Genomic DNA, 15,442 nt, shown 5'->3' on the forward strand with positions numbered 1-15,442 from the left:
GAGCACGCTGCTAGAAAGAGAGCGTATCCTCCGTCTGCCTCGGGGAACAACTGCTTTGCTACCATTTTATTTCAGTTTTATAGGAAAGAGAAGTTAAGGCACACATGCTTCCATTCTACTTTTGTGACTGGAGGTCATGTGTTCTCATGGCTGTGGTACAGGGCTATTGCATTGTTTTTCTTCCTTCAGAACCCTCAAGCAAAACAAAGCAGCTCTTCACACCTTGTATCTTCTGCATTCAGAATATCCACCCAGCACTCAGACATCCCTGGCCTCTTGGACGGACGGAGCTTCTCTGATCCAAGCAGCTGCACAGACAGCTTCTGCAAAGCTTCCTCATAGCTCCTGGCATCTGGCTGGTGTCTGTCTTGTAGCAGTCTGCAGTGGGTTGGAGCAGGCAGGGCCTTTTCCTATGCTGGTCTGATCCAGTGAATCTGGAAGTCACATAGAACAGGGGCTTTGGTTGGAAGAGGAATATGGAAGTAGTGTTTGCTCAGCTTCTTACAAAAGCTTGAGGAAATGCCAGCCATCTAAAGCCACTTTTCTATTGTTTTCTTTTCAGCTTGTGAGTAGCCACTGATCATTAATTAGCCATATTACAGAGAAACCACATGACTCCTTAGTTCATCTCCTAATAAGCTTGTTGACCTTGTCACCATCTCCGGTAACTCAGAGGTCCTTTTCTTAGTCCAGCCTCCTCATTTGCTATTTGGAGCATTTTCCAGCAGCATATGCCTCCAGCAGTTGACCCTCATGCAGGTGGTGCTACACTTACTAGGTGATCAAACCATCAAGCCATTGTGTCTCAAGGCAGTTGACCCTTGAAAGAGTTTGTGATCACACAGATAGATAGTCTGTGAATGTGACTTCAGGGGCAAGTACCCTAAGCAATAAATGATGTTGGTCCTAGGCATATTAACTGAAGATCTGTTGAACCTGACAAAGGGCCATCGTCGAGATGGACAAGGCTATGAAGCTATGACTTCTGTTAGACCTTTGGGTTCACACCTTCCCTCCACAATCTGATGCCAGTTTGAATTCTACAAGTACATAGAGGGTGCCAGGGTACACTCCATTCAGCCTGCTGAATCTCACGTTGGCCTGCCTGCTGTACTCCTGGTGGTAGTGAAGCTGGGTTCTGCACAGAGAAGCTTCCTAACACCATCCTCTGGGCAAACTTCTTTCTTAGTCTCTTGGCTCCTCAGCTCTGCAGAATCCCTTTACTGTTCCTCAAAGGTCTCTTTGTGAGTGGTTAGAAAAGAACCCTCCCCCCATTTTGCCTACTGTTTTCTTGAAGAAAAATAGAGGTGCTAGTAAGTAGGACCCTTGCCATGAAAAGACCCCCCCCCAACTTTTTAAGCATTTGTTTGTGGACATAGCAAGCATGTTGAGGCAGTCTCCATGGTTTCTTTGCCACTGTGCTGTGAGCTCCAGGCTAGCTGGTCTGTGAGCTTCCTGGGTGATTCTCTTGTCTCCCTGCAATCTCTCCATAGATTCGAGGATGCCTTAGTGAAACACCAAGGTGTTGAGCTCCCTGCCTGCCAAGCTTCCCACATTGGTCCCTTGTCTCTCGTCCCAGTGGAAGAGGGGGCCCCTCCACCCCAGAGCATGGCCTTTATCCCTCCCTGCATGCAATGCACACAGACTAGAATTAAGACAACAGAACAGGAGATGAGCCCCACAGCACCACGCACAGCTGCAGCATGGCTCCATCTGGCCACCTTCCTGCCTGCTCCCACCCTTTTCATTTATGTTTATTGATATTGCTGGAGATAGCCTCCAGGACTGGGCCACATTCCACACTCTACCCTTCTATTGATATAAAGCTAAAACTTTGTTCCCTTCTGAATACTTTCTGAGCAAGGTATGTGTTAGGGTGTTTGTGATTTGCATATAAGACTTCAAAGGAGTCTGCTTTCTTGACTGCTGTTTACAGTTTTATAAGCCTGCGTATATTGAAAATCATTTCTCAGAGGTCCTGTACTAGAATAAATTGTATTAGGGCTGCAGAATAAATTGCATTAGAGCTGCAGAATAAATTGCATTATAGCACTGGAACCTTCCAAAGCTCCCTCAGGCAGAGCTGGTCGCCGTTTCCTCTGACCTCCTCTAGACAGCACCCTATGCTGGCTTCTGTTGTTGTGGCATTTAACCAGGTTGGGTTGTGATTTATCTGTTTATATGCCTTTGTCCCTCTCACATACACAGTAGCATTGGGGTCCTCTAAAGCAAGAACTGGGCTGCATTTATCTTTGTTAATGTAGCAGTCAGTAAAGGTCCAAAAAATGTGCTCTCGCCATTTCTTTCTGATAAATCTACCAATGTTTAAACAGATTTCCCAAGATTTTGAATGGAGCATTCAGGCAGTTTCATCAGTAATACATTAATTAGTGCTTTAGTAGCAATCAAATCTTATGCTCACCAGTATCACAATAACATGTAATGCAGTAGTATAGTGTTTGTTGCTTGCCTGCTATGTCCAGGACTATTCTGGGCTCATTACGTTTTACATTATTAAGTTCTCTCTGCACACTTAGATGCAGATAGAATCTCCATCTGTTTTATCCATACATACATAGTACTTTTTTTTTTAAGGTCTCTTTAAGTAACCCAGGCTGGTTCCAAACTCTCCATGTAGCTTAGGCTGACCTTGACCTTGAATCTCCTGCCTCTAGCTTTTATTGTCTTCACTTTAGAGATGTGGAACAAAGATGGATTCTCCCTTCCCCACCCTCAGGAACAGAACCAACAAATAAGAAACTTGGATTTGAGCTGGTCAGCCTGGGCAAAGCAAGGAGGTGAAAGATAAAACACTATTTTTAAAGATGTTCTTTACACAACCTTTTGGAAATTTGTTTTTTTCTAAGTATAGTGTGTTCCTATGGTTGTAGTCTCGAATGCCAAGGGCACAGTGCGGGCCTAACAGGAACCATGAGCTGCTGAGGAACAGAACCACAGCTCAGAGAATTGGAGTAGCTAAGCAGAACGGAGAGCAGTTTGGGTATTGAGGAAATACATATTTGCGTTAATTTTTAAGAAGGTTGTCACTTAATTGCCTTTAATCTGAAAGTAATAACATTTCTACTAAATGGTAGTTAATAACATTTTCCCTGTTTTATTTTCCTTTAAATTAGTTTTCTTAATTTTGCAAGTGGATATTGTTTAGATAGATTCTTTTTCTAAAATCAACGTAATAAATACATTGACTCACTACCCTGATTTAGCTCTTTCCTAAGAAAGTGGCCCTGCTCTCTGTGTCATTAACATGGCCCTGACCCAGCAGTGTCATTGCAGTGTGTGGCACTAGGTTCCTCCTCAGAAGAGCCAGGCCACCTCTGACACCTGACACCAGGCCACACCTGACAGCTGATGTCTTTAGATTTTACAGTTATTGACGTATTTGAATTTCTTTCTCCTCTTGATGACTGTTTGTTTGCCTAGATAACTGTCCATCTCATTAAAATGACCCTTTCTTTCTGGTGATTGCATTTGCTTCACTTTGGTGGGGCAGATCTGTCTTCTTTCTAAGCAGCATTTCACTGTCATCGAGGATGGTGCCTCGATCCTCCTGCCTCAGTTTCCAAGCTGGGATGGTAGGTGTATCCTACCTCACCCGCCTGCCCTTTGCTTTGTAGTGGTCACCTCAGGCTGTCACCTCTCTTCCTTCTCATCCTGCATTTTGCTCTCTGATCCCTGGCCCCTGGCCTCCCTGCCCTGGCTGTGCTGTGTGATTCCTTGTCATATCTGCTAGAAGCAAATGCCTAAGTCCCTGCTCTCATCCTTCTTGTTTAATTGCTTCCTTCAGAATTGAGTTTTCTAATAATTAAAATATCTGTGGCCCTGCATGCTGTGGCTGCCCTCATTGTCCTCACTGTTTAAATACCCCTCGGGTTGGCTGTTCCTCAAGTGTAGACTCTGAGTTTCCAGTTGCTTTACTCTTTAAACTGAATCTCTCAGTCAATTGCATTATTCTGAAATAGGATCTATACAGGTTCATAGCAGAATCCAGAATTGTTTTCTTATATGGCACCTTATCGGATTGTTCGTGTTACTGTTCGATATTAGCTTCCTACTTTAAAGTTGAATAAGTGTGTTGAGAAGCTGTGCACTTATGAGCAGCTGTGGAGGTACATACTTGTAAATCCAGCACTCACATGGGCGAGGCAGGAGGATTATAAATTCAGAGATAGCCTGGACTGCATAGCAAAGCCCATTATGCTCTTTATTCTTTAAATTCGCCTGTTCTGATGCTCCAGGTCAGTTTCTAGGTTTGAATGGTGAGCTTATTGCAGGGTAAATGGTTTCCTCCCTTGCAGATGGAAGAACAGTGAAGAGAGCTAATGAGTTCACTGTCCTTCATAGCCCGCTAGCTGCCGTGAGCGACTGCTGGTCGTGCTCCCCACATGCGGGCTCAAGATGGTTCCCCCATCCTTGTGTGGTATTCTGTGGCCTCTCTGATCTCTGGGGTTATTGCTAGAGTCAAGGCAAGGGACCGGGGAAAGAATGTTCCTCTTGAGGATGTTTCTGTACATGTCACCCAGGACTTCTGCATACCTGCTGATAGAGACAATCAAGTCAGGTGATCAGCTACCTCATGGGAAATGAAGTCCAGCCTTGTGTCCAAATATGACTATGGCATCGTGGAAGGAAGTGGAAATTAAAGCACATGTCTATGCCCCTGAGATGGGTTGGAAGAGAGGACTTATGGGTTTGTGCTGTGGGCATTCTGATGCATTCTGGGGGATATGGAGTCCAGGCTTTTAACAAAGTGCTTTGTGTTGATTCTCTGTGCCAGGTTTTCTGTGCTTTTAATAGGCCAGAGCAGATGTCTGTGAGGAGTAATTAGATAAGGAGGGCTACCTGGCAACAGTGTTTCAGTGTTTCTTCTGTGGTAAAAGACTTTTCTGTAATGTTGGGGGTTTTGGTCCCTTAGTTATCTAGGGCAGTCTGCTTTGCATCATCTGGTGTGACAGTCTTTGTAGGCCCTAGACTGCTATAGAACGGGGACAGGGTGGGCCTCACTGGGACTGCCACTGTACATCCAGCCTGCATATCACTAGTACAACCTCCTTCCCAGCCAGTGTTCCACCTCGGTCTGTCTGGGAAGCCCCTCTAGGACATGCTCAGTGGCGTTGTTTAAGTTACAAGAGTGTTAGTAACGCTTCAGTCTGGCTTCACCCTGCACTTGTTGATTTAGGCTGCTTGCCTCTTCCTTCTCTTTGTTCTTTCCCGTGTGATAAACCAGTAGACTGACTGACATTTCTCACATGAGTGATGAGCCTAGTGTGCCTTCCAGGGATCAGCCCCGTTTTCCATAGAATCTCAGCCTTCATCTATTGATTATAGATGCCCAATAAACCCCTCCTCTACAGCACACAGTGGGCTTAGCTCTGCAGATACTTTGGTGACCACAGATAATGCAGTCGTCCTCGTGGAGCTTATTATGGGACAAAGGGTGCGTGCACCCAAGGAGAGACCCAGTGAAGTCAAGGAATCACAGAAAAGAACATAAAGTCCAGCTCGGCTGAGTGGCCCTTTGCCCAGGTAAGAGAGCAGGGAAGGCATCTTGAAACAAGAGGAACTTGGGTAGATTGGAAGGAGAGGACGAGCCATCTTAGTCAAGAGCAGTAGCTTATAAATGAAGAAAGAGGAGAGACAGCAGGAGAGTGGGGTGGGGGTGGGGTTGTGGGTCACAAACACTTGGGATTTACCAGGTCCACCAGACATTGCATGAAAGCGGGGCTGGAAGGAAGCAGGGGTGTATGAGACTAGGTGGGTTAGGAGGCAGCTGCAGCCATGCAGGTAGGTGTGAGAGAGTCTTGGTCTGAGATCTGAGTCAAGTCTCTCTCTGGATTTCATGGCCCTGAGTTCAGAGAGCACCTACTCTTTCCCAACTATGAGATCATGAAGTGTGTTCTTCCTTTCTTCTCAGACTTCCCAAATTGAGACAACCTTTATGCCTCTTGTTCTAATCTCAGCAAAGGGAAAGGACAGGGTTGCCTGTGCTTGGCAGTGTTGGGGATGCAGTGGGAAACAGTGTTCCTGTTCATTCTTGGGTATATGAAGGAGTCATGAATGGCATCAGCTCTTCTCCCAAGTCTTCCATGAGGCTCGCGTGGCCAGGACTTTGCCAACTTAGATTTCCCTTCCTCTACCCATGAGAGATATTGTGAATTGACTGTGGTGTTCTGCTCCTACCATGTCCTGATGTGACCTCAGACACTTCATCCCAAGGCCCTGCCACAGCCTGTAGGAGCATCTCCATATTCATGCCCTCTCTGCTGGTCCCTGTACTTTTAACAGTGAGTGGGTGTCCACTGTTCCTGGAGACCTACCCTTGTCTTCCACTTGTACTTCATTACTATTTTGTGTGTTTGTGTGTGGGAACACATGTCATAGTATATATGTGGACAAAGGCCAGACAACAATTCTGTAGAATCTCTTTTTCTCCCTTTATGTACCTTCTGGGAATGGACCTTAGGTTGCCAGGCTGGCTCAGTAAATGGGTCTCCCCACTGAGCCATCTCTTGGGCCCTTTTACTCACAGTTCAGAACTGGCCTCAGAGAAAGTCAGTGCACAAGCTCTCCCTTCCTTCTGATCCTATCCACACAATTTGTGCCCTGAGTGCCCTCCATTTTTATAGTTTGCTAGAATTATAAACTCATTGTTAGAGATGTTAGCACACTGAGTTTTGTGACAGCCAAAAGGACACAGTCAGCATAAGTAGAATTCATGTGAGTCCCCACATAGAGCTTCCAAATGTCCTCTCCAGTGGAACCCTGGCTTGGGCTAGCTGTGACACACAGAGCACTGGCAGAGTGACCGACTGGCTTCCTGGTGGGTTTGATTACATGGCTGACTTTAGCCCTCAGTCCCTCCAAAGAGAAGCTAGCATGTATGACCTAAACCCCACCACCAATTACACATTAGTTGGCTTAAAGCTCTTAAGAAGAGAGACAGACACTCACTGTCACTCAAAAGAGGACCTCTGTTTGGACAAGGTCAAATTCCATTGCCCCCCCCCCCCCCGCCTTAAGACAATGTGAGATTATATACTGCCAATTGCCAGGCATAAACATTGACACCTGCCAAATGTGTCCAGAGGTTACTCTGCATGCAGGGGATCAGTAGTAAGCCCTGGGCTTGTGTGGACCTTCTAGGTGAGGTGAAGCTTGGAGGATGGCTGCCACTGTCACATCTAAGCTCTGATCTGTCAACTAGTCATGTAACTATAGCTGAGATACTTTTTAACCTTTCCTTCAGTAAAAGTGAGATTAATCCTAGTACCTACTTTGTGTTGTTATTACATAAGGTAAATGAGAATGTTTGTGCTAGGGGCTAAAAATACATGGTATATTGAAGCACATGATAAAAGAAAAATGGATACAATTTCATATTTTAGATGTTTATTTAATGTATGTGAGTGCTTTGCCTGCATGTACGTATGTGCGCCACATACATACCTGGTGCCCACAGAAGCTAGAAGAGGGTAGATCCCCTTGAACTAGAGTTACAGGCATTTGTGAGCCACCGTGTGTGCTGGAAACTGAACTTGGGTCATCTGCAAGAACAACAAGTGATCTAAGCATCAGGGCTATCTCTCATGTCCTCTTTGTTTTTAATGTTTAGTTTTTAGTTTGTGTATTGTCTACTGCATGAATACCTCGTATCTGTGGAGGACAAAGGCAGGTATCAGATCCCCTGAAACCAGAATTACATTTGATTGTGAACTACCATGTGGGTGCTAGGAATTAAACCTAGGTCCTTTGCAAGAGCAGCAAGTGCTCTTAACTGCTGAGCCATCTCTCCAGCCTACCACCCCACCCCCTTTGTGTTTTGAAACAGAATCTCACTGTATCCCTGGTTAACCTGGAACTCTCTATGTAGACCTTGAACTCAAAGATCCCCCTGCCTTCTATATTCATATTTGCCATGAGAAAAATATTCCAATCTTTTTTTCCAGATCCTTTAATATGGTGAAATTTGTTTGTGTGGGGTGGTTCTGAAATTTATTCTTTATTTCTCACCTTCATGTCTTTTAAACAGAGGTTAAAGTAGGAGATAGCAGTCATAAGAGGTTGTATTCTGGTGTGGGGGAGAGCCTGAGTTAGAGGGAGCAAATGTGCTCTGATACACTTGGCTGTGGACATTGTTGGCAGACCTTTGCTATAAACTGCAGGGAGATTTTAATAGTTGGAAACCATATATGCACCATTTTCCCACGTTGCTACTGAGAAGGCTAGAGGGAGGCTGTCTTGAGGGTAGCTTAAAGACTGCCAGGCCAACCTCCTGTCTCCTTTCTGCCCACCACTTCCCTAAAGGCAGTCTACTGGCAAGCTGCACATGGCTGACCTTAAAAGGGCCACATCAGCCTTCCAGAAACTGTTTAAAACTGAATGAAGCCCAAGAGCCTTCTCTGATAGTTACACCTTGAGTTTGTGCCAGCCACTAATTGTTCTCTAGGCTTTCCTGGGAAGGTGGCTGAGCTTGGGGCTTGGCTTTGAGGTCAGCCATCTATGAACTGCTATTTGTCCACATGTGATATGGATCAGGACTGTTTGTCCATGGATCATAGCTTTAATGTTTTTCAGTTTGGAAAAATGTTTCCTCTAGGTAGGACTTGTTCTGATACTGCTAAGGCTTTGAGGTTCCCAGAGACTCTGTTTCTAGGTTGGGTCCACCAGCTAGAGTTGGTAGATGGGTCTGCTTTGAGAAGGGAGTCACAGGAAGTTTGCAAATGGAGGCCCAACTACCTAACTACATGTTTTTTCCCCCAGCTCATCTCTAGTGATGCCGATGGAGCCATCCAAAGGGCAGGAAGATTCCGAGTGGAGAATGGCTCTACAGATGAGGTAAGGATGCCCCAGTTCCTGCATCACCACCAAGCACTCAGCAGTAGCAGTAGACAAAGACCCCATGAGTACAGATGAGTTGCCTAAACTGAGCCCTAGAAGGGATAAATAAGAGTTTTCCAGAGCTTTGCACAAAGCAGACGTGAAAGAGAAATACCATCATGGGGTCACAGAAGGTCTTTCAAAGATAGTCGTAAAGTCAAGGAGACACATGGGACTGGTCTGCCCACAGCAGCCCGGAGGGGGACCCACAGCCTCTTTAATGAATCTCTGTTTCCCTAAGGAAACTCCTGCCTCCATGTCCTCAGAACACTGGAATTACAGGTATGCATACACCACCATGCCAGTTCACGAAGTGCTGGGTATGGAACTCAGGGTTTCTTGTGTGTTAAGCAAGCACTCTGCCTGAGCTACATCCCCAGTCTCACAATGTAAACTTTGAATACATATATATCTCATGGATTTATCAAATAAGGGTGATTAGCATATCCAAATAAAGATATTTTATTTTATTATAGTTTAGTTACAGTGCTGAGAACAATCCCAGGGCCTCATTTGTTCTAGGAAAGTGCTGTACCGCCATGCTGCCCTCATGACCCAGAGCTTTTTAAGTTGAAGTCCTTAATGCAGGGCACTGGGTGTGCTCCACAGAGCCATAGAAGAAGCAGGCTCAGCTATTTCTTACTGGAGATACTCAGAACTATGAGCCTCTTCTGTTTGGCAGTCCAGCTCAGAAGACTGTTGCTGAGACACAAGGCAGCATCAGGGTGTGGCAGAAATGGCTTTAGGATTTAAAGCTCAGTCTATCACTAATGTGACTTACTGTTTCTGAGTCAATTTTCTGCTGAGTAGGATAGATATGGGTCCTGCTCTATGGCACCTCGTCTCACTGCGAGTTGTTTGTGTTTATATTTAAGCACAAGATTTTCATAATCCACATTGAGTGTAATCTCATTAACACATCCCACATTACTAATTGTCAGGAGTTTTGTGACATCTTGATTCTGTCACCTGTCCTATTAGCTCCCCCACCGAGCAGCTTTGCAGCTCCTTCAGATGAGCTTGTCCTGCCATCTGCGTGCTTGTTCCAATTATTAATTAAAACGAGCATTGCCCTGGGTGGACCTCGGGGGACTCCCTCCCTGCTCCCTCTTATGTCAATTAGTTGATGGCAAAACAGAGGGGACATGGACAGCCTTCCAGCTCTTCACACATTTACCTTTGTCAGCATGGGAAGGCTGTATACTGTTTAGGGACGTGAAAATTCAATTTGGGGGAAAAGCACTTAATAATAAAGAGTGTATCATCTGGCTAGCAGTTCCTCTCGGGGTATTACAGCAACATTTAAAATAGGGGAGGAGCCAGAATAACCCTAATTTCCCTCCTAGAGACTGACTGTGAGTTACAGTCCAGCCTCACACTGGAATGCATAATTGAAGAACTGTTTTCTATTAGGATGAAGTTGGACTAGAGAAGTGCTCGGGGGTAAGAGCACTTTCTCTGCAAACATGAAGATCCACGTCTTAATCCCAAGCACCCACCCCAAAGCCGTGGCGGTGTGTGCCTGTAGCTCCAGCACTGGAGGACAGAGGTTACTGGTCAATCCTGGGATCACCTGTGTCCCCTGCAGTCACCTGCACATAACTGAAAATAGTTTTTAAAATAATCTTTGAAAAATATGTATTTCTAGAGAATAACAAGAAGGTCAGAAGGCAGTTGTAGGGCCTCAGCATCCTAATTTATGCATTTCTATGCAAGCTACGTATTTTCCGAGTCTCTAGTCAGTGGAATTGTTGATTGAATCTTTTAAAATTTTTGTGTTTAATTTTGAGATGGGGGGTCTCACCATATAGCTCACTCAGTTTATCCTAGAACTCTGTGTAGCCTATGGGAGCTTTGAACTCATGAGTCTCCTGCCTCTGCCTCCTCACATGTACTGGATTTACAGATGTGTGGCTCAAATGTTTAACTCAAAAAAATAAATAAATAAATAAAATAAGACCTTAAGCAGGAATTAACAGGAACAAGTCAGATCTAACTGTTCTACATAGAAATTTTTTTCTAGCCTTTTTTCCTCTTCCTTCCCTCTACCTCTTCCTTCCTCCTTTCTTTTGCTCATATTGTCTCAGCAGAGCCTCGGTCTGTCTGTGTAACTTAGGATGGCCTTAACCTCATCTTCCTGCTTACACTCCCCAAATGTCAGGACTGCAGGCCTGTACCACTGTGCCTGATTTCCGTGGTTCTGGGGATGGGATCAGGGCCCTGTGGCATGCTTAGCAAGTACTCTACCCACTGAACTACAACCTCAGGCCCCAAGGCATTTTCTTTAACGAAAAAACAAGTGTCAGTATGATATGTACCATTACCGTGTGTATATGCATGTGTGTATGTATATAGGTATAGTATGTGAATATATATATATATATATATATATATATATAGTGTGTGTGTGTGTGTGTATGCATATGTAAAGTAAATACATCTTTATAAATACACAGCACAGACCCAGGAGTATCCAAGCCAATTGTGTCTCATGGTTTTACTATAGGAAAGAAGCAGATTGGGATGTGGAGGGTGGAGGAAAAAAGATTTTAAGTTTTGTTTGGTCTCACTTTTTTTTTTTGCAATGAGCTTATGTTTATGTTTACAACTGTAATGATTCAGTATTCGTCTTCTTATGTTGCTGGGCTAAAGTCTCACGACCAAAGGCAGCTCAAGGGAGAGAGTTTATTTTGGTTTATGGCTCCTGAGGGGAAGAGCACATCGTGGTCGGGAAGCATGGTGGCGAGCAATAGGCAGGCAGCTGGGAACTCATGTCCCTACTGCAGGCACCAGACAGAGCTCCCAGACACAGAGCTCCTCCAGCCAGGCTGCACCATCCAACCCTCCCAAACAGTGCCAGTAACTGAGAAGCAAGCATTCAGATACCTGGGCCTGTGGGAGACATTTCCCACTCCAATCAATGCCACTGTGGTTTAAAAATACAGAGAGAATCTTTTTAAAAAGAAGAAAAAGTGCAGCCTGGCTTGTCCTGGTGTTATCTTGGCTGTGTAGCCTGGGAGACGGAGCGAGTTAAGTGCATCCAGCCTTCTGTCAACCTTCCTATGGAGAGGACTCAGAGGACTCACAGCCATAGCATAAAACTGTGCTTTCAGTTGTAGCCTGGATGAATGTGGGGATTTCCTGCAGAAGTCAAATATTTGGGGACCTTCGAGTAGAATCGGGTATTTTGCATGGGTTTTGGTTAAATTTACATTGCTGGTAGGAGCATAAGGTGGTGAGTCTTCTGTGGAGATCTGTCTGGCTATCCCCACTAAAACTGAATGCCTGAGAGTGTGTGTGTCCACCAAGCAGAGTCCTGTTCACAGTGGCGCCAGTTGCATACAGCCTAAACATCCAACAACAGGAAAGTGAGTACATCGCTCTTGGGTTTGTCCTATGGACCATATGGAGATGAAGAAAATAAGTCACTGCACCAACTACAGGGTGAATGCCACATCCTGAAGGATATCGAAGGATAAAAAACCTGACTTAAATGAATACACCTGAGAGGGTTTCATTCCTGTGTAGTCCCAGCAGGTGAAACTAACTCACCTGCGAAGTGAGAGAAGCCCAGGAGTCTGCTGTGTTTGGGTAATGGTTGGGAAATGAATGGTGAGGCTGTGTGGAAACATTGTGTCTCCATCTAGGCCATAGATACAAGGCTGACCCAAAATCGCTTGACTTCCACCTCCTAGTCACCCTTTGCTCTCTGCCAGTGCTGCGCATCATCAGAATGGGAGCTCATTTCTTGGGATCCTTGGCAGAGGGTTTTGCTTAGTTCTCCATTTCTTTTGTCAGTTCCTATGAGCACTCTTGTCTCTCCTCATTGTGTGCATTTAATACGGGAGAGGAGGCTTCTAGTTCGGTGAGACACAGCTGCTGGGTACTGGGGTTCCCCATACCCTATTTCAGTTAAAGATTCAGCGAAGATACAAATGAAATATCTTTTTTGTCCTTATAAGCAACCTCACCCTTACCAGCTGGCTGGGTAGAGGTACACAGTAGTCACTGCTCACAGTCCCACCTCTTGCTGGATTCTTCTGTTGTGAAGTTGCCATGCTCACCCCTGGGGGAGGGGGCATGTGTGGTCCAGGGTAGGAACTTCAAAGATTCTGGCAGTTAAGCCTGTAAGCCCCTCTCAGAGTTTTGTTTTTAAATGCATAAAACACACTATGATAAAGGGAAAACATTTTAAACATAATTTATGGTACAGATACATAGGATTTTTACTACATTAGAGATCTGACCCAGCATCAGGTTTCAATAAGCTCTGTAATGTTAAATCCTTGGTATAGACCATTGCTTTTCAAAGATCATTCATTGTTACCAGAATTACCTGCATGCTTGTACAAATGCAGGAGGACCTGGCTTTGGTGCTCAGTACTGAAGGGAGGGAGGGGAAAAAGAAGGGAGGAGGAGGAAGAGAAAAAAGAAAAGGAAGGAAAAGATGAGAAGAATCGCAGGCTCCACCTAGAGAGTTCTGGGGAAGCAGGTTCATAGCAGAGCCAGAAGCACACACTGCAACACATTTGAGGAGCACTTAGCTAAGGCTCTGCTGGGAAGAAACCTCTCTGGTTTCTGAACCTGGGGCCTGGAAGCTCCGAAGCCTGTGCCGGGGTCACAGTGTTCTCTCAAATCTTGGAGCTCTCTAGGGTATAGGACCTTGAAACCATGACACTAACCTCTCTGGAGTCTGAGTGACTGGGGCCAGCTCCCTGGCCTGGGTGTCCTTTTGTTGGGTTGGTGGAGACCTGAGGCTAGCCAGTGTGCCCCGGTATCATGCCTTAGCTGCATGTACCTGGTTGCATAATGGAAAGCTTTGTGGAGCAGGAGTGCTGCCAGGACTCATGGTGAAAGACAAGTGACTGCAGATAATGAATCACGCAGAAATCCTCCAAGGAACAGATGCCAAATCACTGCTGCTCCTGAGTCACCCCAAAAGGTCAAAACGAAGAGGAAACACCATGAGATGCTCACGGTTAACCTTTCCAACAGGGAGCACATAGGCAGCCTTAAGAAGGTTTATCTAGATGAGCTAAGGATACACCTTACCCACATGGTGTTCTGGCTGGATTCGCAGACCCTGGATCTGTTTGTGAAGAAGCATCAGACAGCCATAAGATAAAGACTGCTTTACTGAAAAAGTATGGAAGGACACAATGTGCTTCAAAATGCCATCACAGAAGACAGAAATCTGAAAATGTTCTGAAGGGAATCTAAATGAGACCCAGCAACAAAATGATCATGTGCTGAAGCCAGGAACGTTCATCCGCATTGAGTATGCTGACAAGTGTGGAATACAGATGATTATATATTGTATAGATGCTAACTTTAGGAAACTGGTAAAGTCGAACTGCAGGTCTGGTGAGGTAGCTCAATGGTTGAGTGCCTGCCTAGCATATAGAAGGATCAAGGTTCAAACCCCAGCACCAGGAAAAAGACTGTGTTATGTAAGAAAAGACCCCTTTTCCTGAGGAGTATATACTGAAGATTTTAGGGATAAAGAGCTTTTACTTGTACAATTGAGTCTTCAGTGGCTCAGGAAGAAAGGTGTGTTCTGGGTGGATGGCTCTGTTGGCCAGAATATGTGTACAAATGTGAGGACCTGAGCTCAGGGCCCCAGCACCCATGTGAAAAGCCAGGCACAGCAGCAGGCACTTGTAATCCCAGAAGTGGTATGGGCTTTAGAGACAGATGGATCCCTGGAACTTACTGTCTGGAAATCCTTGCCAATCTGTGAGTGCCAGATTCAATGAGAGACCAGGTAACATCAACCTCAGACCTCCACAGATACACATACACCTGTGCTTATTCTTAAAGCTTTTAGCTTTTGAGGAAAATCAAGAAAAAAATCTTAAGACAAAATAAGAAACTTTAACTGGATGGTGGTGGTACACACCTTTAATCCCAGCACTCAGGAGGCAGAGGCGGGCTGATTTCTGAGTTTGAGGCCTGCCTGGTCTACACAGCAAATTCCAAGATCGCCAGAGCTATACATAGAAACCCTGTCTCTGAAACAAAGAAAACAAAAAAACTTTAACCTTTAGTTTTACTCCCTAGAGTGTTAAAAACCCAGATCATTCTTAAAAGGACCCAAACAATAATATAATACGTAAGATTTTAAAAACAAGCAAAACCCACGTGTGACTGGAGGAGTTTCAGCCCCAGCTCAGCTGGTCAGCAGCACACACTTGGGCAGCATTCGGTTTCCTCATAAACTGTTGGCAGTGGTTCCAGACAAAGGCAGCTAGAAGGTTCTGCATACAACTTGGCATTTAGAGCACTGGGCAGATGTCAGTATGCCCAGAGCCATGGCACAGACAGCTTCCTCATTCACCTCATAAGGCAGTGTGAGCCAAAAAGCATGGCAGAAACACATGGAGAGAAGATGCCAGCAAATCCCCTCAGGAACAACCGCGACACACCCATCCTTTTTAAAAGTCCAGTGGTCAGTTCAGAGACTATATCATGATCTCATAGGGAGGTTCAGCAATCTAAGAAGCATTCACCATCAGAAGAGCTATTGCCATGTAGCCTTCTCTTCCTT

The 15,442-nt window shown here is 45.2% G+C and overlaps 1 protein-coding gene across 9 annotated transcripts in view; it reads left to right on the plus strand.

Annotated features, from left to right (window-relative positions):
* The window catches only part of Garnl3 (GTPase activating Rap/RanGAP domain like 3), a 151,174-nt gene that overhangs the window by 60,608 nt on the left and 75,124 nt on the right, over positions 1-15,442 (plus strand). For all 9 annotated transcript variants that reach the window (XM_085835001.1, XM_021156135.2, XM_021156136.3 and 6 more), the window contains one exon: positions 8,779-8,853. In XM_085835001.1, coding sequence (XP_085691127.1) covers positions 8,779-8,853 — 75 coding nt within the window. The remainder of the gene's footprint in view (positions 1-8,778; positions 8,854-15,442) is intronic.

This window comes from Mus caroli, unplaced genomic scaffold (assembly GCF_978045245.1).
Source record: "Mus caroli unplaced genomic scaffold, Mus_caroli_1 scaffold_2, whole genome shotgun sequence".
Taxonomy (NCBI): domain Eukaryota; kingdom Metazoa; phylum Chordata; class Mammalia; order Rodentia; family Muridae; genus Mus; species Mus caroli.